This window comes from Taudactylus pleione, unplaced genomic scaffold (assembly GCF_031769625.1).
Source record: "Taudactylus pleione unplaced genomic scaffold, aTauple2 ptg000018l, whole genome shotgun sequence".
NCBI lineage: Eukaryota > Metazoa > Chordata > Amphibia > Anura > Myobatrachidae > Taudactylus > Taudactylus pleione.
In genome coordinates this window covers 4,314,948-4,338,228 of record NW_028284420.1, presented here as the reverse complement: position 1 = coordinate 4,338,228, position 23,281 = coordinate 4,314,948, and the positions used below count along the sequence as shown (strand labels likewise).

The window sequence follows — 23,281 nt, the reverse complement described above, 5'->3', positions numbered from 1 at the left end:
GTTTCCCACTGTTGTCTCCCAACACATTGACTTTCAACAAATACAGATACAATGACCTCCACTGTAATGTTTTGTCATTGCTGCTAACAGAACTTTTGGTTATATTACAATGCAGACCAAAATATTTACTTTCATGTATGTTTCTGGTTTCTTACCTAACCCAAGAACCCTCAGAGATCAAAATGTATCTTCTGTAACAGTACAAGAAAGGAATATATGGAGAAAGATGTATGTTCCTACAAATGAACTATGAACAGTATCAGTGTCTCAAATGTGACAGATTTTCAACCTCTAACTGCCCAGCTGGTGTCACCATTTTGAAAGCTCACCCATCTGCTCCACAATCTCTGGCGGGAAGACCCTTGAAGCGAAGGCTCGTCTGAATATGTCAGAGAACTCCTTGTCCAGACCACCAATCCCCATCTTTTCAAAGTTCCAGTCTGGGTTGATGATAGACTGGCGATCCTGCCTGGTCTTTGCTTTGCCTATGTACAATAGAGGTATACAAGTCAGCAAAAATATTCAGATAGATGTACAAAGTAGCAGGAGAGAATAAATCACACTGGATGCACACTGGTTCTACCCTAATGAAAACAAGAGGTAAGCCAACAAAAATCAACTGCAGTGAAACAGATTCTCCTCTCCCACCTTCCAGGTCTGCCAATATCTGTCCGGTCTAGCCTTTCCCTGCAGGACGCAATGGAATCTTCTTAGCCTCACTTGCAATGCCCTCAGGAACACCTATCCCTCTATATCTTGATCCTTATCTCAACTCCACACTCCATCCCACCTTCTCTGCCAATAACTAAATCCTCAACTCCCCAATGATAACCATATACCACTCGTCTCCCGGGCCACTCCGCACCTATGGGATACACATCCATGCTCTATCAGCACTTCAGCTAGCCTCCAAACTTTGAAATACCGAACTGTTAAACAAAGCCTACCATTCTGCCACCTAACTCCATGATTGCTGACCGAGCGCCCCTCTGTCCCCATTTTCATTCCGTATTATCTACCCTCTTGTCTGCACCTTGCCCATTCCCATTAAATTGTAATCTCTAGTACACCTGTGCGTCCTTGTATCTTTTCTGTATACCTCTGGTTTGTTATATACCTTAGTGGTTTATACTGTATGATGCTTAATTTCCCTCTATTCATGCCTTTAAACTTATTACAACATCCTATATGTTGCTTACTGGGCCTCCATGCCTTTAAAATAATAGTGACTGGCAGGAGTGGGGGGTTTGAGGAGAGACCAACAAAAATGGAGTGTGTGAAAGCAGAGAACATTACATTACACAGTGACTGAAAGCACCTGTGTGTCACTAGCCTAAGTACTGAAGGGATTTTGTAGCCATTTCTTACGATTTGTTCTATTTAAGCAAACAAACACCTATGCTTATAAAAAAAAAACCAATACATTGTTTACTAATTAAACAAAAATAATATTGGTGTGCTTCACATATCACAATTGCTGACATCAAAAATATATACACATTAGATTTGAATCTTACAGAAAATAATTTACACTTTAACTGACAAACGGGGGAATTTAATTAGCCGTGATAAGCTGTTTTCTTGCGAAAACGGCTTATCGTGCAACTAAACACTTATCCTATTAGCCTGCGGTTTTTGCGGGTGCAAATTTTACATAGCATTTATCGCAAATTAGTTTTCACCACCTCCTCAGTAGGTCAAAATTTAGGCAAGATCCCTATTTTAAGGAAATAAGGTTGGGACTTCGTTCAGAACCACTGCGACAGTCTCCTTAATGACTAATTAGGCAAAAATAAGGTTTTAATTAGATTTGGCCAATAATGATAAGCATTTTGGGGATGAAAGTGCAAAATGCATGAAAATGGGTTAATTTATGTGGGACAAGTATATGGGGGTGCTATATGAATGGGGCAGGTGTGTTTAGAATTGCAGGTGGATGTTAGAGGCGTATTTTGAAGGTTTTTGTTTAAGAGAGTCTTTAAATGACACAAATATATACTTATATGTATTTTTATGCACCCCCAATTTAAATAGAACATTTATTTTGCCCAAAATAACTCTTGCTTTCTAATATTATTTGACTGTTTTAAATAAATGCATAAAACAGCCATTTGACAATTTAATAACCCAAGAAACTTTTATTAGGGCCAGTAATACACTTCTATACTGTTTATCCTATATCACTTTGGTACAGGCACATTTCCACCTACACTTACAGAAAACTAAAAGCAGCAAGAATTATCATGCGAATGTCGCAACACAACTTTTGCAATTAAATTACGCAAAAAACGGGAGTGTGCTTAGACACGATAAGCAAAATTATTGCGCGATGCATGCGAAAACTTAATGCGCAACAAGCTAACACTTTATCGCGGTTAATTGAATTCCACCCATAGCATATATTGTACTTTCCAAGGGGAAAAAAAAAATATGATATTTTTCCCAGTAAACTCACTACTAGCACATGTAGCATGTTTTTAAATACTCACTGCTGCCCCCTTCTGGTAAATTCCAGTTATTCCTAAACAGACTCTGCAAATAATTTACTGAAGTGATTAATGTATGAAGACTGCCCTCTTTTGGTCAAACACAGTTAAAATATTTGTTACTTGAGACACTTGGATAAATAACAAAACTGAATATTTTGCATCAGAAAACCTTATATAATGATTATTGAATAAAACAAAAACTACTGTTTGAACAGCAAAAAAACCCGACAACAATAAAACATCACTTTGGAATGTAATAAAAAGTATTGACTAGAACTTTTCTTAGGTTGTGGTGATTTTGCGATGCGACAAATAAATAAAAAAAACAGGTCATCTATCCTTCCAGTACATCTGCTGTATTCAACCATGACAAGGTGAGAAGAATCTATTTAAAAATGTTTCTTGTTCCTGCTAATTTATGTCCCAGAACATCCGCAGAGACACATGCATTGGCAGACCTCATGTGTTACTCACCTGTGAGATTCAGTGAGGAGCTGCTTGCCTTCTCAAACACCACTTGACTGTTCCCCACCACCAGCCCTGCCTCAATCTGCAGAAAGAGAAGGTTAAGGGGATAATCAAGACCAGAAATAAAAAAAATATATAAAAACTGAAAAAACTTGTTAATGGTAAATCTGATGCTTTTAAGCATCCACCATATTTCATCATTATGAATATACTGCAGGGCCTGATGTGGAATCCACTGTACAGTGTAACCCAGACATTAGCAGAGTCCTGATCTTTGTTTCATTATGGACTTTAAAACCGACATGTGTCACTTCCCCTTACCTGACTGACGTTATACAGTATGTGCTGATTTCATGAAAGGTTATGGGATTGTTTTGTTATTTTTACTTTTATTTAGTAACTTGGTAGTGGGTGACAAAACAGTTGGAGTTAGATTATATTGAACACTGAAGTGATTACATCCATCTCTACGTAGTTAGAACTAATACATCACTAATAGAGTAAAGATTTTATGCAGCCACATAAAATATAGCAGTCTGGGTGTTGGTCTTATATTCTTCAAAATAAATTATTATTTATCCATTATAATATACAAGTGTAACTAAACAGGATTTGTAAAATTTTATGAGTCATATGTGTATTAACTAAAATTAAAAAAGTCCCCCATTCTCCCTCCAGCTGGGGACACGTACATTATGCATAATATACTATGGAAGATTTACTTTTACATAAAACAGGTCATATTTGATGCACTTTGCTAACTGATTCCTGTGTTATCCATGTATGTTTATTGTAGCCCCCCTACTATACAGAACACAAATAACAGTAAAGGATTACCACTTTAGTGATGACACCTGTGATAACACTAAGCACAATATTCTCACCTTCTGTCTCTTTCCAGGTGACTGCTCCCCCTTCAGGATGCTTGGATCCATTGCATCAATGTCTTTCACCACCAGACCAAAAAGTTTGTCATTGAAATTGAATACCAGCTGCAGAGGTGACCATCAGTAATAGTACATAAATAAAAACACAATATTAGGTGTAGGTAAGTGTTAAATAATTTTTAATTAAAAAAAAGTAAATTATATAAATACTCTGCATGGAAGCTATTGCAGACACCAGGCGCAGGATACCTTGTATCGTGTGGGACCTCCTCATGCCGTCTGGATAGCTTCCCACAGCTCCCTGATATTTGTAGGTGCAAGATTTTGGGTGCGAATGGACCTCTGCACCAAGGCCCTGATTCAGAGCTGGACGCTCTGACAGAGCGCTGGCTCTGAATCAGGGCCGTCCTTCATTTTTAGAGCGTATAGCTGTGAGTGACCACCCACAGCTATAGCGAGCAGCCAGGAAGATGGTCAAGACCATCGCGACCATCGGGCTTGCGACGAGACCCTTGTGGTAGGGTCTCGTTGCCGCAAGCCCTGGAGTGCTTTCGGCTCTATCAGAGCCGAGAGCACTCCCTTGTGATGTCAGTGTGGCCGGCCCCAGACGGTAGGCGTTCCCATGGGCAGCACAGACGGTGTAATGGTTAGCATTACTGCCTCACAGCACTGAGGTCGTGGGTTCAATTCCCACCACGGCCCTAACTGTGCGGAGTTTGTATATTCTTCCCTGTGCTTGCGTGGGTTTCCTCCGGGTACTCCGTTTTCCTCCCACACTCCAAAAATATACTGGTAGGTTAATTGGCTCCCAACAAAAAATTAACCCTAGTGTGTATGTGTGTGTGCGCATGTGATAGGGAATATAGATTGTAAGCTCCACTGGGGCAGGGACTGATGTGAATGGTCAACTATTCTCTGTAAAGCGCTGCGAAATATGTGTGCGCTATATAAATAACTGAAAATAAATAATAATAATGGGAAGGCCTCAGTCTGGGCAGGCACGCCCCCCGCACGCCCACCAAAGGGGGCGTGCTGTCACTCAACATCGACAGCACGCCCCCTTTGGTGCGAGACCCGTAGCGACTGTTAGCCCGTCGCTATCTGGGTCTCGCGCATGCGCACGACGGTCAACAGCGACCCGCTTGCGAGCGCTCAGCGCTCGCGAGCGGGTCTGAATTAGGCCCCAAGTCCCATAAATGTTTGATTGGGTTAATGTTGGGCAAACATGATGGCCACCTTAGGACGGTGCATTATCCTGCTGAAATATTTAATTGTTGTGGGGGTACATGAAGTCCATGAGGAGTTTCAAATGGGTATCAAGCAATGCAATGTAGCAGGTACCGGTCAAGGACGTGTTCAGGCGGACCAGCAGACCAAACCCTTGCCACATGAACACACCCCACACCATTATGGAACCACCACCAGCCTGCACGGTGCGTTGTTGACAAATGGGATCTGCACCACACCCGAACACTACCATCAGCCTGCCCCAATTAGTGACATCACAAGCCCTGGTGAGGTGCTGTGCCCGGTGTCATAGTGTTAACAGGGGCACTCTGGTGGGTCTCCTGCTTTTATACCCATGGAAGCTAGAGAAAACAGCATTATAAGGAACGCAGCATTGACCTGCTGGATATGCGTCTGGTCCCTACTGAATTGAATGTGGATGTGCGTTTTGCCAGTGTCGTTTGTCTGTAACCACGGACAATTCTGTCCAGACGCTGCTGGTTGCAATTATTAATCACCCGTGGTCAGTAAATGCGCTGTCCACAGTGGGTGGTTATGCCTCCCATGAGTTGTTCCCGTTACACATGTAGGGCGAGGAATGTTGAATGTATGCACAACTACGGAAATGGAATGTCCCATCCATCAGGCACCCACTAACATGTCCCTATCGAACTCCAATAATTCACAACGCCTTGCCATGAGCAGCCTAGCCGGTGTAAAAACTTACTTACAAGATCTCAGATTACAACTGTAGCAGGTCTGGACATTTCCAAGACGTCACAGTACAGTGTCGGCACCTACCATTACCTTTACATACTGCTATCCTATGACTTCTGGCACTTCAGTATATAAAGACATTACACTAAAATATGCAACATTTTAGCATCAGACTAAAACCCACACCTGACAACGAAACAAGCATAACACTACATTGTTTGAAAAGTGAGATTGGATCCCTCTCAGTAGTACAGACATACAGATGTGTCCTTGCTCACCTAGCCTCGATATGCCTGGCCTGAGTGAGCAGCCACGTCCTGTGCAACTCTGCTAGTGCTGGGCATCTTTTTCTGCCGACTGTGCTGATTAATTTGATATGAAAAACGTGTGGGTGTGCGTGTGCGTGTGTCAGTCTGTAAACAGAACTTGGCATGATAGAAAGCTGTGTAGTGATCATTCTAGGTCCGGTGCGGAGCAGGGCGCTGGAATTTAGAAAGAGCACCTGCTCTCCCAAAAAGGGGACGTGGCCACGTAAAAAGGGGGTGTCTTTAAGATACACCCTCCTTTTATCACTCTTGGGGGCGAATCCAGCACTTACGGACATAAATGCAGATAAAAAAGAGGAAAGCGCTCTGTGGTAAGTGGATATGTGAGTGTGTATGGTTGTGTAGGATTATGGACTCTACAGGTGTGGTGGCCTGATCGTTTAAAAAGTCTCCAGATGGTCTATTAAGCGTTCTATTGTAAAGATAAAAGGGGTGACTGCAGGTAGGCAAAAACTTGAGGCTGAGTTGAATGTTGGCATCATAGATGGAGTCGATTATGTTTAAACAGGCACATAGAGGTAGGCTGGAATGGCCAAGAGTTGGTTAAGTGAGTCTTGTATAAATCAAAGTCAGTATTGTAAATCTGTAAGTCTATATCAGGTGGGCAAAAACTTTAGGCTGAGTTTTGTGTAACGAAATATAAACCTTGTGCAAAATCAGGATGCTGTCGGTGTCACCTCCATCACAGCTAACACCACCTCGGGAGCAAGGAACGCAGTATCAGGGTGCTTTTAGGACACTATATTATAGTATCAGGTAGGTTAAATGTACTTACCCAATCAAGGGGTCTGCTGGTCCATCTCCTCCCTGCGTCCTAGTTAGCTGAATGCATGTGAGTAAGGAGCCCAATATGTGCATCACAAACACTGATGCCAGTATAAGTAGCTTAAAACAACTGGTTTAATGTGAAGGATATTAACATAAACAAAACCACACAAACAAAAATGGTGGTAAATTAGCATACAATCGTATGCAAATAGGTTAATATCCCAACGCGTTTCGTCCCTCACTTTTTCAAGGGCAAAAAGGACATGCTGGACTGCCCCCAAGATCTCCCCTCTGAGAATATATGCCTTGCGAATACGCACGGCATCTATTCACCAGCGGTGAGCGTTGCACCGCAATTTTTCCCAACTGTGGGACACTGCGGTCTAAGGGTGGGGACGGCACCCTGCATGTTGTTTTAGTGGGCTCATTCTTCCTTTTTGAAATCGGGTAGGGCGTGGAGCCCCACTATAACAGCCAGGAGGGAATGCTACTGCAGCCACAGCATCGTAGCACTTCGCATGCTGACTGAAACAATCGCACACAGATATACAAGAGTCACATATCAAATTAATCAGCAGAGTATCCTGCTGTATCCTATTCGCACTGCGATTTAGACGCCTTTTAAACAAAAAAAAAAAAGAGACACCTGGCACAAGCAGAGTCTCACAAGACCAGGCGCCCTGAGATGTCTTTGCTGCAGTTGCACCAAACAGCACACATCTGTAAGGACAGCCAATGTAAAAGTATAGTGGGATTAAAGTTATCTGAATATGTTTCTAGATTTTTCTAGCACAGTTGGGAATCTGATTACTTAATGACACACGCACTATGAAAAAAAAACCTATAACCTCTATCTCTTTCCAGCAGGAGTATTGTATGTAGTATAAAGACTTGGGGGACTAAACCCTCAGCAAAGCTTACCAGTGCAAAATATGTGCTCCCTCTGGCCTTCCCTAATAATTCCCATAAGAGAATTTTACAACCCCAAATGCCGTCATTATATACAACGGCACCCTTGTGCCAGTCTCAGAGAGGCAGAGTATACAGGAGAAGCACTTTTCCTAAACCTAAATAAAATGACCCAATATACATTTTTTTGGTATACAATTATTTGAGAGTGTATGAGATTATAGGAAAACTTGAGCTTTTGTTGCAAGAACCGAAGGAAGACAGGGTACCCATCCTTCCGCTCCGCCTGAGCAATAAGTAACAGGATCAGGTTGTTATGGATTACATCCATGTATCAGATGCTACCTGGGCGCCACAAGGTGGACAATTTCCCTTTAGTCAGTGTTACTGCAAATATGGTAAGCCCTCTGTAGGCTAGGCCACAAATCTTTTGAGACCAGCAAAGACACTCTTCCCCCAAAAGCCATCATAGTGCTTGAAATGTGTTCCTGGACGGGGTGAAAGGACTGCTCACTTTCAGCCAGGCTGATTGCAACCATTTTGTTGTATGTGATCATTATATTTTCACTGTTTAACGGAGAAAATTACAACATGGACTGACGGACTAAACACACCATACTGTATTGCTGGCTATTAAGAGATTGTATTTTGATACTGAAGTCTTGTTATGACACGTGGTAATACACATATTTACCTGCTGCCCTACAGAGAAGGCCTGGTTGTTGAACTGCTGAATGAATTCTCCAGCCATCCTGTCAGTGTCATACGGGTTGGAGTCCACACTCTTTTTCTGCAGGAAGTCTATCTCGATGGTCATTGTACCGATGCATTGTTTGGTCTTGTCGAAACTGTAAACAGCAACTAAAGAGGGCACAAAACCAGTGAGTAACAACTAAGGGAAAGAAATGGACAATATAATCGGACACCCAGGTGGCCAGAACATTTTTCAGGCTATTTAACCCACCTCATAATTCCTGTGCAGCCCCACATAGAATAACATTTCCACTTAATCCCGCTCAACCTGTTGATCTGGGTTCTTTAGGAGTTTAAACGATGGTCATGATGCTAAAATATGCATTATGAAAAAGTGTTTATCTTTAAAATAGTCTATTGCCTAGTTACATTTAAACATCATTTCTGAAAATGGCTTTATTTACAGATCACTGCAAGATATATGGAACTTCCAGTTCTAGGGAAAGTTTATCCATGACTATACCCCTCCCAAATACTTGGACCATTCCAGAATACTCATTTCTGTTCCCTGCCCCCTACAAACCCTCCTGAGCGTATTCGCCAAAGCCCTGAGCACATTCAGGGAAAGCAGGGGGTGGCACTGTGACCGGATGAAAAATGAATTTGCAAATACTAGAAGCAAATAAAGGGTAACCGTTGTTCAACAGTTAACACAATGAAAAACAGGTTTAGTAATATAACTTATATGGTCTATTTAACTCATGCACTGGTCCTAAGTGGCCCAACTTCCTCCTAGCAATTCACTTAGGGCTTGTTTCAGAGATGTACGCTAATGCAAATGCATACTCCCACGGATCACAGTTGCTAAAATAAGCTAATACCAACCAAAGCATAGACGAGTAGGGACGTACACTGCTGCCTTCTCATATCAGTCCAATGATGTACAACAGCGTAAAGATCTACGTACAATGGGCAGTCATATATGCTGCATATGCAACAAGTCTGACCAGCCACAAACACTGCAGCTCTCCTGACACGCAGTGAGCTCGCATGCTGCACAGGGGATTGTAATGTGTAATTTATGCATGCCCATGAAACGGCACTAAAACAGTCAGACACGCCTGCAGTTGCCTAGCCACCCCCCGTTACCTTCTCCAAACGGTGATTTCCTATCACTCTCTTTGCGATGGATCCTCTGTGCGGGAATAATCGGAAAAAACAAGCGCAGTTGCATTAGTGTACATCTCTGAATCAAGCCCCAAATGAAATTGCTAGGAGGAGGTCTATCTGACGGAACAAGCTAAATTACCGGAGACACTTATTGGTCCAGATAGATTGTCTCTACTTCTATGATGCCAACTGTCCAGGGTAGCACAGATTAAGGTCCAAGTGATTTTATGAACAGAGATTATTATGCAGTTAAGTTTAACTTTTTGATTAATATCAAATAATTGCCTTTTAATTTAATCATATTCAGCCGTAAGTGCAGAAGCAAAAAAATGTGTACGCTCAGTTCCGGAGCATGCGCAGTATGACAACTTGCAAGATATGTTAAACAAAAGGCATATAGTCACCTCAGCATCAGCCCCACAGTGTTAAGCAGGGGAACTCAGGGAGACAGAAGGGGTACAGACAATCAATAAAGCATTATTTGGCCTAAAAATGTACTAGGAGCTTCTGACTTTGAGGCACAAGGACCTCATGCCTCAGAGAAGACACTAGCTCCTAGTAAGTACAAAGGCTGCAGTCTCCAGAGAATTGGCTCAGCCCAGTTCTGCCACCTCTGTGTAAGTGACTGCACTCTTCAGCTAGTTTGCATTGAGTACCGTGAGAGCACTGACCTGCTATGAAGGGAAGGGAGCGGAGGCAGGGCATTTAGTTTGGCATTGGCACACCAACTGGGTGAAGGCAGTGCCTAATAATTTATAGCCAGACACATACAATTGATCACTGTTCATATTCGAAGGGTACACTGAGAATTGATTGCAAATACATGGAGAAAGAGAGAAGAAAAACAATGAATTGTACAGGGTTTGACAAGAATAGGGTAAGATCAGGGACCCTGGGGCAGTAAGGCATGATGGATGGACAACATAGGCTCAGTTTAGTTTGGAAATTTAACAGAGAGGTTGATCACAATTTAGAAACCTGTAATTAAAGTCTTAATTTTGGGCGGACTAAGTAACTACAGCAATCTTGCTAATAATAGGGTAGTAGATTGCCTATATTATAAAAGATACAAAGCAAAAGACTGTACCAATATACTGGTTTTATATGTATTAGATCAAAGATACACACTGCAAACCATAGCACCTTTTTATTCTCTTCCTGCAATCTGCAGGAGTTTTTACAGAAACATATGTTACCCACAAACAGCTCAACAGACTCCACATGACTGCTGCCATCTGTCTTATTAGGACTAAAGGCAGAAAATAGTTACAGCAATGCAAAGAAAGTCATTTATACAAAAAAGGAGACAGATTGATGAGGTTTCAGTGCAAGACCCAGTTTATACCTCATCATCTGACTGCAAACAGTTGTTTAGATTGCAAGTTATACTCTCCGAACAACCTACATCTCCCTCATTCACATGCTACCTTTCTAATTTCCCTGGAGTATATGTCCACTTTTAAACAGCTGACTTCCATTAAATAAGAAAAATACACATATTGTGACCTAACACCCATGGAACCTATTCACCTACATTTAATTTGGTTCTCAAAGTCAGGCACCTGATCCCACCTCTCCATACATCATAATGCGGAATTCATATTTCCGCACAGATATTGCCATGAAAATCCAGTGACATCAATTTGCTCCAGCCTGGGCACCCCATGTCTGGGCATGGGAGAACCGATCCACCTCTCTCCTGTACCTCTGCATTAAGAGATAACAGATAATAGTTATCAATAGCAGCCTTGGCAGATAACATTTGATAACTATTACAAGTGCTCTATTGCTGTAGAGATGGGGGAATGGTTATGGTGTGTGAGACTGTAGTACTCATGTACTAATAAAGGGACCCAGCATATGCAGAGTCACCTCAATCTTCCCTTCCACCCCATCCGCACTCTGTCCGGCCCTGCCCCCTCTCTATCCACTGCTCCGCCTCGCCACCCCTACTCACATACTTGTCCAGTTCAGGAGGCCTGGCGGGTCCTCCTCTCTAGCTAGGTCTGTATCCTCTCCCGAGCAGTGGCTGTTAGAGGTGCAGCATTTGCCCAGGCATCCACTGCATGTCGGAGACTGGACAGACTTTACATAATTATTATATAGATATGCCAGATCTCTACTCATCTGTATCATTAGCGTATTCATAAAGTCAATGTAACATCTTTTATGAGCAGTTCAAGCACAGAAATATTTAAAGCAGGTAGAAATTAAGAGTTATGGTATAACATACCTTTGTTAACTCTTTTTCTTCGAGGTCCACAGAAGTTACCTTGGGGTATGCGGTTGGAGTGATCCAGGCACCAAACAGTTAAAAGCTTTATCTCCCATGCACTGGGTCCTCCTCCATATATACCCCGCCCCTGGCTATAGGCATTTAGTTTGTTACCAAGCCAAAAGCAGGAGAAGCAAAAGATGAGAAGGAAGGACAATTGTACCTCAGAAACACTCTCTAGGAAGAGGGAATCATAGAAATGCAACAGAAAAGATTACCCAATAACACCAGGTGCATTAGGGTGGGTGTTCTGTGGACCCTATGGACCTCGAAGGAAAAAAAGTTAACAAAAGGTATGTTATACCATAACTCTTTATTTCTTCTTCGGGGTCCATAGGGTTCACAGAAGTTACCTTGAGGATGTCCCAAAGCAGTTCCCTTAAGGGTGGGGATGCTCCTGTTTAGTAGAAAGGAGAATCCGACGCCCAAAGGAAGCATCCTGAGAGGCAAATGTATCAAATGCGTAAAATTTGACAAAAAAGTGTGGATGAAAGACCATGTGGCGGCCTTGCACAATTGTTTAGCAGAGGCACCATGACAAAACACCCACGATGGCCCACGTTCGAGTAGAATGTGCTGTCACTGTGTTTGTAACAGAGAGATCAGCTTGTGTGTACGCTTGCGAAACCACCTAGCCAGAGTTTGTTAGTTAGCTGGCCAGCCTCGCTTATGACAGCCATACAACACAAAAAGAGAATCCGATTTCTTAATGGAGTTAGTGCGATCCACGTAAATACATAGGGTGCGTACAACATCCAGAGAAGCTTCACCCCTAGAAAGGCCTGAAGACCGGAACCACAATTTCTTAATTTACATGAAAGCGGGATTCAACCATAGGAAGGTAACCCACCCTGGTACAAAGGACAGCTCTATCCTGATGAAAAACCAAAAAGGGAGAGCGACAAGAAAGAGCTCCCGAATCAGAGACCATATGGGCAGAGGAGATAGTCAGAAGAAAAATGGTCTTTGCTGTCAACCACCTAAGGTCTACGGATTTCAGGGGTTCGAATGGGGGAGTCTGTAGAGCCCTGAGAACCAGAGACAAATCCTACGGAGGGACAAAGGGAGGCTGAAACCTCAGAACACCCTGAAAAAATGTACTAACATCAGGCAGCAGGGCGATCCTTCGCTGAAACCAAACTGCGAGTGCAGATGCCTGAACACTCAGGGTGGCCAGGCGGAGACCCCGGTCTAATACACCCTGAAGAAAAGCAAGCACTCGAAAGATCCTAAACATTCCAGGATCATATTTTCTGTTTATACCACTGAAAAAATAAGAGTGCCAAACTCTGTAATAAATGCGGGCCGAGGAAGGTTTCTGCGCCCTAAGCATCGTCTGAATTACAGAACTGGAAAAACCCTTGGCTCATAAGATGGATGTTTCAAGAGCCACGCCTTCATAGACAGACAGGGAAGGTCCGGATACAGGCAGGGACCCTGTATTAACAGGTCCGGCCTTAGAGGAAGAGGTCACAGAGTGTCTATAGAGAGACTCTGAAGGTCGGTGAACCAATATCGCCTGGGCCAAGCAGGGGCTATCAGTATTACTGTTCCGCCATCCTGCTTGAATTTCCTGATGACCCTTGGGAGAATGGAAAATGGAGGAAACAAGTATGCTAGCTTGAAGTTCCAATTTACTGCTAGAGCGTCCAAAAATTCGGTTGCGGGATCCCTGGCTCTGGACCTGTACCTGGGGACCATGGGCTTCATTCAGAGGCGGCCGTGCCACCTCGATGTTTGTCCAGTGCGCATGCGCACTAGGGAGCCGGCTCCTTCGTGCGCATGCGTGAGACCCGCTACGACCGACAGCGTCGGTCGTAGCGGGTCTCTTTCCAAAGGGGGCGAGCTGTCGATGTTGATTGACAGCTCGCCCCGTTTGGAAGGCGGGCCGGGGGGTGGCAGCCCAAACGGAGGCGTTCCCATGGGAACGCACGCCGTTTGAGGGAGGCCCCACTGACATCACTAGTGAGAGCTTCCGGCTCTGACAGAGCCAGAAGCTCTCCGGGGCTTACGACAAGTGAGACCCTACCCTAGGGTCTCGTCGTAAGCCCCGATGGTCGCGATGGTCTATGACCATCGCGACCATCACCCTAGCGGTTGTTAGAGCTGTGGGTGTAAACCCACAGCCTAACAACCGAAACAGAGGCAGGCGGTCAGGATGCAAGCGGCCGCCCAGTTTCTGAGCGACCGCTTGCATCCTCCGACCGCCTCTGAATGAAGCCCCCTGTGTTTGTGACCACCTGAGGCCATGAGGTCTACCTCTGCTAGTCCCCACCTGTCCACAAGGTTCTGGAATACTTGTGGATGAAGAGCCCACTCTTCGGCGTGTATATCCTGCCCACTTAGGAAGTCCACTTCCCAATTTAGGACTCCTGGTATGAACACTGCCGAGATTGCTGGAAGATGACATTCTGTCCAGACCAGAATGTTTGATACTTTCGCCATGGCAGCCTGACTTCGCGTGCCTCCCTGAACACTGCACGTAGTTAGAGGACTTTTATGGACAGGAGACTTTCCCTGGTCGTCCATCTTCCCTGAAATGTGCGCCGACCTGTCACTGCTCCCCATTCGCGGAGGCTGGCGTTGGTAGTGAGGAGCACCCAATCTGGAAACCAGAATGGGCGACCCTTGTTCAGATGAAACGTCTGCAACCACCACGAGAGGGACAGCCGCAGCTCTGGAGAAAGACAGATCGTCTGTGACTTTATTGAGTGGTACTCCCCATTCCAGCGGGAGAGGATTAGTCGTAGCTGTGGTCTGGAGTGGAACTGAGCATATTCCACCATATCGAAGGTGGACACCATGGATCCCAGAACCTGCATTGCTGAGTGAACAGACACTGACTGGTTGTGGAGAAACCTGCGAATCCGCAACTGAAGTGCCACAATCTTGTCTTCTGGCAGATATATCCTCTGCCCCAGAGAATCTAAAAGTGCACCTAAATGCACCATCTGTTGTACTGAAAGAAGATACGACTTCTTCCAATTTATGATCCAGCCGTGTCTGAGTAGACAGGTAATTGTCAGTCTGAGATGATGCTGCAACAAATGTGGAGATTGTGCCAATATCAGGAGATCGTCCAGGTATGGCAGTATTCTGGACTTCCTGGTGCCTGAAGGAGGCCGTCATTACTGCTATTATTTTGGTAAACACCCGAGGGACTGTTGATGAATCAGAAGGCAGCGCCTGAAACTGGAAATGTTCTGCAAAACCCGTTGGTGGGAGAGTGTAATTAGCACATGCAGATATGCATCTTGAATGTCCAAGGACACCATAAAATCCCCTAGTTCCATTGCCAACACAACTGACCGAAGGGTTTCCATACGGAACCTGGGCAACTGGATAAATGTGTTGAGACTTTTTAGATTCAGAATAGGCCGGTGAGATCCATTGGGTCTTTGGATTAAAATAGGTTGGAATAATAACCCTTTCCTAGTTGATTCACTGAAACCTGGATTATTACCCCCAACTCCAGCAGAGAATGAATGGCCTGCTGGAGGTCCAAGGCCTTTGTGCAGACTCCTCTGAAGGAGTTGTACAGAAGAATCTCTGCGGGGGACTTCTCCAGAAAGTAAGGGCGTACCCCTGAGAGACCACCTCCCGAACTCAGGCGTCTGTTGTCGTGAGATGCCAGGTGTCCGAAACTGAAGAAGTCGGCCTCCTACCCTGGGATTTCCCAGGGGGAGGCCCGTCCCATCAGGTGGTGGGTTTGATGTCTGACCATGAAGTCGGACGCCTGTTTGGCCAAGGTTTCTTAGATTGTGGTCTCTTACGAGAACTGGTTCTAGAGGAACACTGACCCCTTGCTTTTCCTTGTGGCCGAAAGACTCGAAAGGACGACTGCCTAGGTCTAGGAGTAGATGTTGAAGGCAAACTAGCCGCCTTGAAGGCTGCTACCGTAGCTACAATCTTATCCAATTCTGTGCCAAACAGAATGCCTCCCGTAAACAGAAGGGATTCCAGGGCATTCCTGGACCCTGCATCTGCTTTCCAGTCCCTTAACCATAGGGCTCTGTGAGCCACAACTGAGGCAGCTGAAGCCTTAGAGGACAGAAAACCGGCGTCCAATTCTGCCCCTCCTAGATAGGAGGCAGCCTCCTTAATATAGGCGATAATTGTCAGCTGTTCTCTGGAATCCTCTGGAAGTGTATTTTCCAGTGCCTTTGTAAATTCCTCAATGGCCTTAGAAACCCAGGCCGTAGCCATGGCCAGGCGGGTAACCGCTCCTGAAAGAGAAAAGACCGCCTTGAGACAGGCTTCAAGTCTCCTATCTGTGGAATCCCTAAGGGAGGATGCAAATGGTATGGGCAATGTGGCACTCCTGACCAGATGTGCCACATGCGCGTTTGCCATTGGTGGAACTTCCCACTTAACGCACTCGTCTGGTGTGAGGGGGTATAAGGCTGTAACCTTCTTTGTAACAAGGAATCGTCTATCTGGAGAACTCCATGCTTCTCCCATAAGTTCAGAGAGGTGCTCAGATACGGGAAATTCAGCTTTAACCACTTTCTGGCGTTTAAATACTGGAGCCTTTCTTTGTTCTGGCTCCTCATTATCTATGTTTAGCACAGCTTTGACCGCCCTAATCAAGGAGGGGACATCCGTTGTTGGAAAATGGTCCTCCTCTCCCGAGAGAGACTCTTGAGAGGAGCCCTGTATATCCTCACACTCATCAGATGCACCAGTTTACAGGCTGGACGGAACGATACGAAGAAGCCGACCACCTTCTGGTTTTAGGATGTACCGGCCTAGCTGCTTGCAGCGCTTGCTGAAATGCAGCAGGGGACAAAGTCATACTCTGACCTGAGTGGGCATAAACGTCCATCCAGGATGGATGCATAGGAGGCATAGTAGGTTGTAGCTGCTGAGGGTGCCCCACAGTAGGTGCCAGCCTCGGAGCAGATAACCGGTCTACAACCTGTGCCATGATCTGGGTAAAGGAAGCCCAAGGGGGTTCCTACCCAAGAGCTGGTATATTTGACTAATGTGGTGACTCTTTATAACAGTGACCACATAATCCATTCTGCCTAAAATCCTGAGAGGATAACCCTGCTTTACAGGCCATGCATGACATCAGCGGAGGGGCTTCAGCCACCTGCTTTTCAGTTTTTTTAGACATAACAATATCCCTAATGTTATGCAAAGTAATACACAATGTGACAGTGTTTCACACGCACAATAACCCACACACCTGTAGCAGAGGGCTTATGAGGAGAAACAGCAATGATGGCTATAACGGACAGTCATTCAGGAATAAAAAGGCAGTATAACACACAGCAGATTTCCCAAGTCACATGCAATGCAAATAAATATGTAAAATATATATATGCAATAAGCTCTTGGTCAACTGCGAACAGCATCTTGGTCAACTACGAACAGCACACAAGGCTAAGTAGTATACGGAGTTCTGTATAACCTGGCCACCTAAGGAGAGGTATATAGGTTGACTGACCCAACCTCCTGAGATTGCAGCCACCGAGAGCACCTGAGAGTGGTCTCTGGCCGTCTCATATACAGGAAGGCTGAGTGGGGCAACCACAGCTCCCATTCATGCTAATAAATTAAAATATGCTTTTTTAATAATAAATAAATAATAATATAAAATAAATAATATTATAAAATAAATAAAACAATCCTTACTTATAATACAGTGTACATACACACCAGTAGTAAATAAGAGCATGCTGGAATAAATCAAGCAGTGAGCCCAATAATAATATACACAGTTTGCACAGTGAACAGCAGTGCAAGTGCAGGTAAATGGTATTATCTGCTGCCAAACGTTCCCAGCTGAACAATCACAGTGCTCCGGCCACCATACAATAAATACCCTAAAAAGAGAGTCTCCTCCTGAATAGTTAAATAACAATTACACTCTCCTCTACCTCTGGCTAACAGGCTAATAAAATATCAACTCTAAGCCAAGGGAGCGGGGGCATCAGAGAGGGGTTATTTATAGTACACAGAGGCATACTTAATTCCCCAGCGCCTTAATTATTCATTGCAAAGCCGGAAACTACCTTCTGGTTCAGTAAGGCAAACAGCACAGGATTAATAAGGGGGAGGTAGGGGAGAAACAATTCATTTGTATAATTTGTTATCTTTCAAATCACAGTAATGGAGGAGATATGACAAAAGACAAAATGCAAATCAGAAGAGCTGTACATTAAACAAACAGGTATTTACTTTTTTGGATAAGTAATAAACACGTTAATTATACAGATGTGTCCTAATACATTATTGCTGTAGTCGCACCAAACAGCCCATTTCGGCGCTCGAGGTTCTGAGCGACTCGGCGTGCGCAAAGCATCTTTTTCGCATAGCTTCTGCTCGATTAGTCGCAACAAAACCGCTTCATGAGACGGCACTGATTAATGTGATTTGCGACATTTGTACATCTGTGAGCGATTCAGTCTGTATCTGTATAGGAAGTTCAACGATTCAACGGCCGCTGCTATTGTACAGATGCAGACCCAGACCCAGACCCAGACACACACACACATATATATATATATATATATATATATATATATACACACACACACAAGTGTCGCATATCAAATTAATCAGTAGTCTCGTGAAGCAGTTTTGTCATCTTGCGTCGTAAGGCGTATTGAGGCTAGGTGTATGAGAACACATCTGTATATCCCCCACTTAAAGAAAATACTGGACAGTGATCTGAATTTCATGTTGCACAGATCAAGTGCGTCATACCTCATAGTGTAGATAATAACCTTACCCAGGTAACTGTATAATGATAAATATCCATAAGCGCGAGCCTCAGGAGAAAATGTGCGGTGTTAGAGAGTATTCAAATATTTATAATGGTCTTCATGTATTTTGGGCAAATGAAAACCACATTAAAAAAATAATTATAATTTGGGTCCAATTATGAAATGCAGAGCAAATTGCAATTGTGACAGAATATATGCTGTCTGAGGAACTAATGTAATGGAGATGTGCAGTGAAGATGGCGTACACTGCAGAGTGAGCAAACCCTGAGCGCGATGAGAGTCAGGGTCGGCCAAAAGGTCGATTGTGATCTACCGGTAGCTCGTGGAGCTCCCTCCAGTAGATCGCGACCAACTTGCTACAGTAACTGGGAACGTTGGACTCTGAAGCGATCAGAGTCTAAAAGGAGCCTCTGATCGCTACAGAAGCCAGCGTTCCCAGTGATGCAGTGTGTGGGTGACGTCGTCACCTGACATGTGAGGAGCCTGCGCGCCTGCTGGATATAGTTCGATCCACTCCCGGAGTGAAGCTGGAGCGCTAACCAGCGTGAAGACAGGTAAGTACTGCACTCAGTAGAAGGGGCATTACCGGGGGCACAGAATAAGGGACATTACCGGGGGCTCAGCATAAGAGGCATTACCGGGGGCTCAGCATAAGAGGCATTACCAGGGGGCTCAGCATAAGAGGCATTACCAGGGGGCTCAGCATAAGAGGCATTACCAGGGGGCTCAGCATAAGAGGCATTACTGGGGGCTCAGCATAAGAGGCATTACTGGGGGCTCAGCATAAGAGGCATTACTGGGGGCTCAGCATAAGAGGCATTACCAGGGACACTGTAGAAAGAGGCACTGTATAAGGGGCACTACTGGGGGCACTGTATAAGGGGCACTACTGGGGGCACTGCATAAAGGCTCTAAAACAAGGTGCAATGCATAAGGGGCTCTAAAACAGGGGGCATTGCATAAGAGTCTCTAAAACAGGGGGCACTGCATAAGGGGCTCTAAATCAGGGGGCAATGCATAAGGGGCTCTAACACAGGAGGCATTGCATAAGGGGCTCTAATACAGGGCACATTGCCTAATGGGCACAACTACAGGGAGGACAGACACCTCGTCCCTTGCTGCGAAATCATGCCCCCTTTTTGCAGACCACGACCCTTTTTTAAGCTCGGTAGATCACAAAAGGTTTTTAGTTTTAAAAGTAGATCAGAGTCCAAAAGTCTGGCCACCCCTGGTGTAAAGCTGGCCACACATCTAAAGATTATCTGTCCAACCAGCCAACTAGTTGATTGGTTGGAATGAAAATAATGTATGGGAGTAATGTATGGGAGTAAATGATGATCAGCAATTTGCTCCTAAATGCCAGAAAACAGATGAAAATGGTCATTCAGACAAGTTTGTTAAATGTTTGATCTAAACTATTTGTTCAAACAACTTTTTTTGTCCATTTTCCAAGATTTGGGAGCAAATTGCTGATTGTCATTTGCTTTCATACCTTACCAGATTTTCATTCCAACCAATCAACTAGTTGGCTGGTTAGACAGAAAATCTTTAGATGTGTGGTCAGCTTAAGTCAACACTGCAAAACAGGAGCAATGATGCATCAGACTGTGGGCCTGATTCCGAGGTGGACGCAAATGTCAGCACTGCATCTTTGTACATAGCGGCTGGGCGAAAATATGCAACAGGTGAAATGGGTGTCTTGTGTAAAAAGACGTCCACTGCCGGCATCTCTGATCCGATGCCTGCTCCCGGAGACGCAGCATCGGATCAACATTGTGACCATCAGTCGCAGCCCAGGAAAACAACACTGTTGGGGACAATGAAACTGCATCTGAGGCACCCCCAGAAAACGAGGCCAAAACGCCATTATCTGGAACGTTCCCCAGGCCGTCCTGAAATGCCTGCAGTCTGTCAATCAGGCTGCAGCTAACAGGGCATTGGGACCAGAGTCACAACACCATCGTGAGACATGCTCACTCTGGTGCATGCACAGTTTACCTTTGGGGGACTGTCCCAAGGCTGCAGGTGTGTTCCTGCAACTTTACACCCCAAACCTCCAATTCTGCACTTTTTCCGCCTCCATTCACAGGCGAATCTTTTCCGCTGGTAACAAGGCGCAGACTTTTCGCATCGGCGAAAAGTTTTTGCAAATAAATATGGTGGAAAGATTCTGGCATGCAAAATTACGTCATCGGCGAAAACTTTTAACTGAGAACGGCTTTTCGCCGGCAATTGAATAAGTACAACGGGGCTGGAGAGCTGTCAGCCGCGAAGGGTGAGGGTTAGATTTAGGTGCCCTGGGGAGATTTATGCTTAGGCTGTGGGAGGGAGGAGGTTAGGGTTAGGCTCCAGCCAGGGGGGGGGGTTACGTTTAGGCACTTACCGGAAGGGTTAGGGTGCAGAGTAGGAAAAGTTAGGGTGCAGGAAAGGAGGGTTAGGGGGTAGATAGGACAGGGTTACACTACTTACCGTTCCCCTGTCGGGATTGTAGCCATCGGGATGCCGCTGTCAGTGTATTGACAGCCGGCATTCTACACGTCGGTATATCATACCCAACCCCTCTGGAAACAGTTCTCATATTTGTACATTTAAACCAATGTATTTATATTTATTTATTTATCAACAGTTACTTCTATAGCACCAGCATATTCTGTTTAAAAATGAAATGTAAACGATGCTCAGTGTACCTCACTCTTGTTTAACCAGATTCAAGGTTTTTTTTCCCCCCTTTTTTAACTATGTTCTAAGAAAACGTTTTTCCATCATAAAATGACATTCTGGCCACGCTGGTATGTTATATGAAGCTAGAGGTGTAGTCACAGAAAACTCAGGGCCTGATTCAGAGCCGCTTGTAAGCGGCCGCTCGTTCGCTCTGAGCAATGTTCTCACAACTGCGCATGCGTATGGGTCGTAATGCGCATGCGCAAACCAGTCATTGCGGTCGGAAATCGTGCGCTCGCAAAACATCGAGGGGCTGCTAATTTGAGTGACAGAATGTACTGTTTGTGGGTGGTAACAGGGGAAGGTGCTTGAAAACGGGGGAGTGGAGATCCGAACGCAGGCGTGCCAAACGGTCAAAAGGGCGTTTAATGGGAGTGCATAATTAGTAAAGGGGCGTCATCGACCACGTCACTTGGTTGTCTTTTAGCCTGAACTGCTCTCAGTGATAGCGGTAAGAAAATCCTACCACAAGCACTGCGAGCAGTTCAGATGCTTTTCGATATACCTGATTAATCTAATAAATACCGGAGATGACGTGTGATGCGAACGGCAAAGGGGCGTCTTTACAAAATAGTGAGCGCATTTTTCGTTCGCTCGCTTAGACATAGAGGCGTCAACAAACCGCAAAGAGCGGGCGCTCAATTTAAATAGCCGGCCCCTTTTTTGGAACGACCATCCGCAAATAGCGTTCGGCTCTGATTCAGGTCCTCAGTCCTACCTACACCTTATCAGCTGCTTTGATTTATATGCCTGGCAGCAGTGAATCTAGAAATTGTATTAAAATGTTTACAACTGCACATAACTAATGTTTATTTATATGAATTATGTTCTCGTGTGACATGACAGCAACACCAAGAAAATAGCTCATTTTAGAAAACTGCATGCAGAGAATGCGCAGGATTAAAATAGTTTAGCATGTGACACGCTTCCACTACAAGCTTGGTGACAGGCAGACAACTCTCTCTTTCTACAATTTTTATTCCATAAAACAGATTCTATGTAGTACATAGTGATTTTTATCACAGAAACAAGGACTATAAGAAAGGGTCTATTTTTGTATATTTACATAAAAGGACCATAAAGTATCATCTCTCATTACCACTGCCACAGCAATATGAGATAACTTTCTGGCCAATTCACCAATGATGTAAAGCCAGTACAGCACCTCCAATAAGAGGCTGTCCTGGTAATGACCGACTCCCAATGACAGAAGGAACGGTCTTTATTACACAGCTGTTCCCGCCGGAGTTAAAAGTTTGATAAAATCCCTCATTTTTCATAACTAAAATGATTAATAGTTGCTTACCTTCCACCTCCTGTCCGATGGAGAGGCCAGCCCATTTTCTCTACAAGAGACAAAAACAGGGATAAAGTACAGCCATTATACAGGAAATAAAAGCCCTGACTTGAAGAATCAGTATTGTATATCACCTGATAATGAAATGTGCCAGCCAATTCTTTTACATTTGGTAATGATCATACCATAACATTTATTTTGACTTGATGTGTTAAGTGTATAAAGAGGGATAAAACGAACGCCTGTACTAATGTGGATATAGTAAGAAGTATTATAGGGCCTGGTTTATGAGTGGCCAAAATGGCTAAGATGCAAGGCGAAATCCTTTTTGACAACGAAATTCAAGCATCTGCGACTAGATTACCGCCAAAGTGTGCGGTTGTGCAAAGCAAGATGGTGGCCTTTGTGCATGGGAGAAGTTTTTGCTTGTTAATTTCATAGATTATCAGTGCAATGCAAAAAAAATTTAAAATGAAAAACACTTCAAGCAAACAAGTTCGTATAAAGACCGTACTGGTGTCCTAGTATGCTCATGAACAATGGGTTGGGTATGGGATGCCAGTGCTCGGGATCCAGGCGGTCAAACTCAAGACAGGGTTA

General features: G+C 44.4%; 1 protein-coding gene across 1 annotated transcript in view; it reads right to left on the bottom strand.

Moving 5' to 3' along the window:
• The window catches only part of NSF (N-ethylmaleimide sensitive factor, vesicle fusing ATPase), a 138,610-nt gene that overhangs the window by 29,005 nt on the left and 86,324 nt on the right, over positions 1–23,281 (bottom strand). Inside the window, exons 4-8 of the mRNA XM_088442432.1 lie at positions 22,691–22,730; positions 8,486–8,652; positions 3,842–3,949; positions 2,964–3,039; positions 330–485 (exon numbers count right to left, since the gene is read on the bottom strand). Of these exons, the coding sequence (XP_088298558.1) occupies positions 330–485; positions 2,964–3,039; positions 3,842–3,949; positions 8,486–8,652; positions 22,691–22,730 (547 nt within the window). The remainder of the gene's footprint in view (positions 1–329; positions 486–2,963; positions 3,040–3,841; positions 3,950–8,485; positions 8,653–22,690; positions 22,731–23,281) is intronic.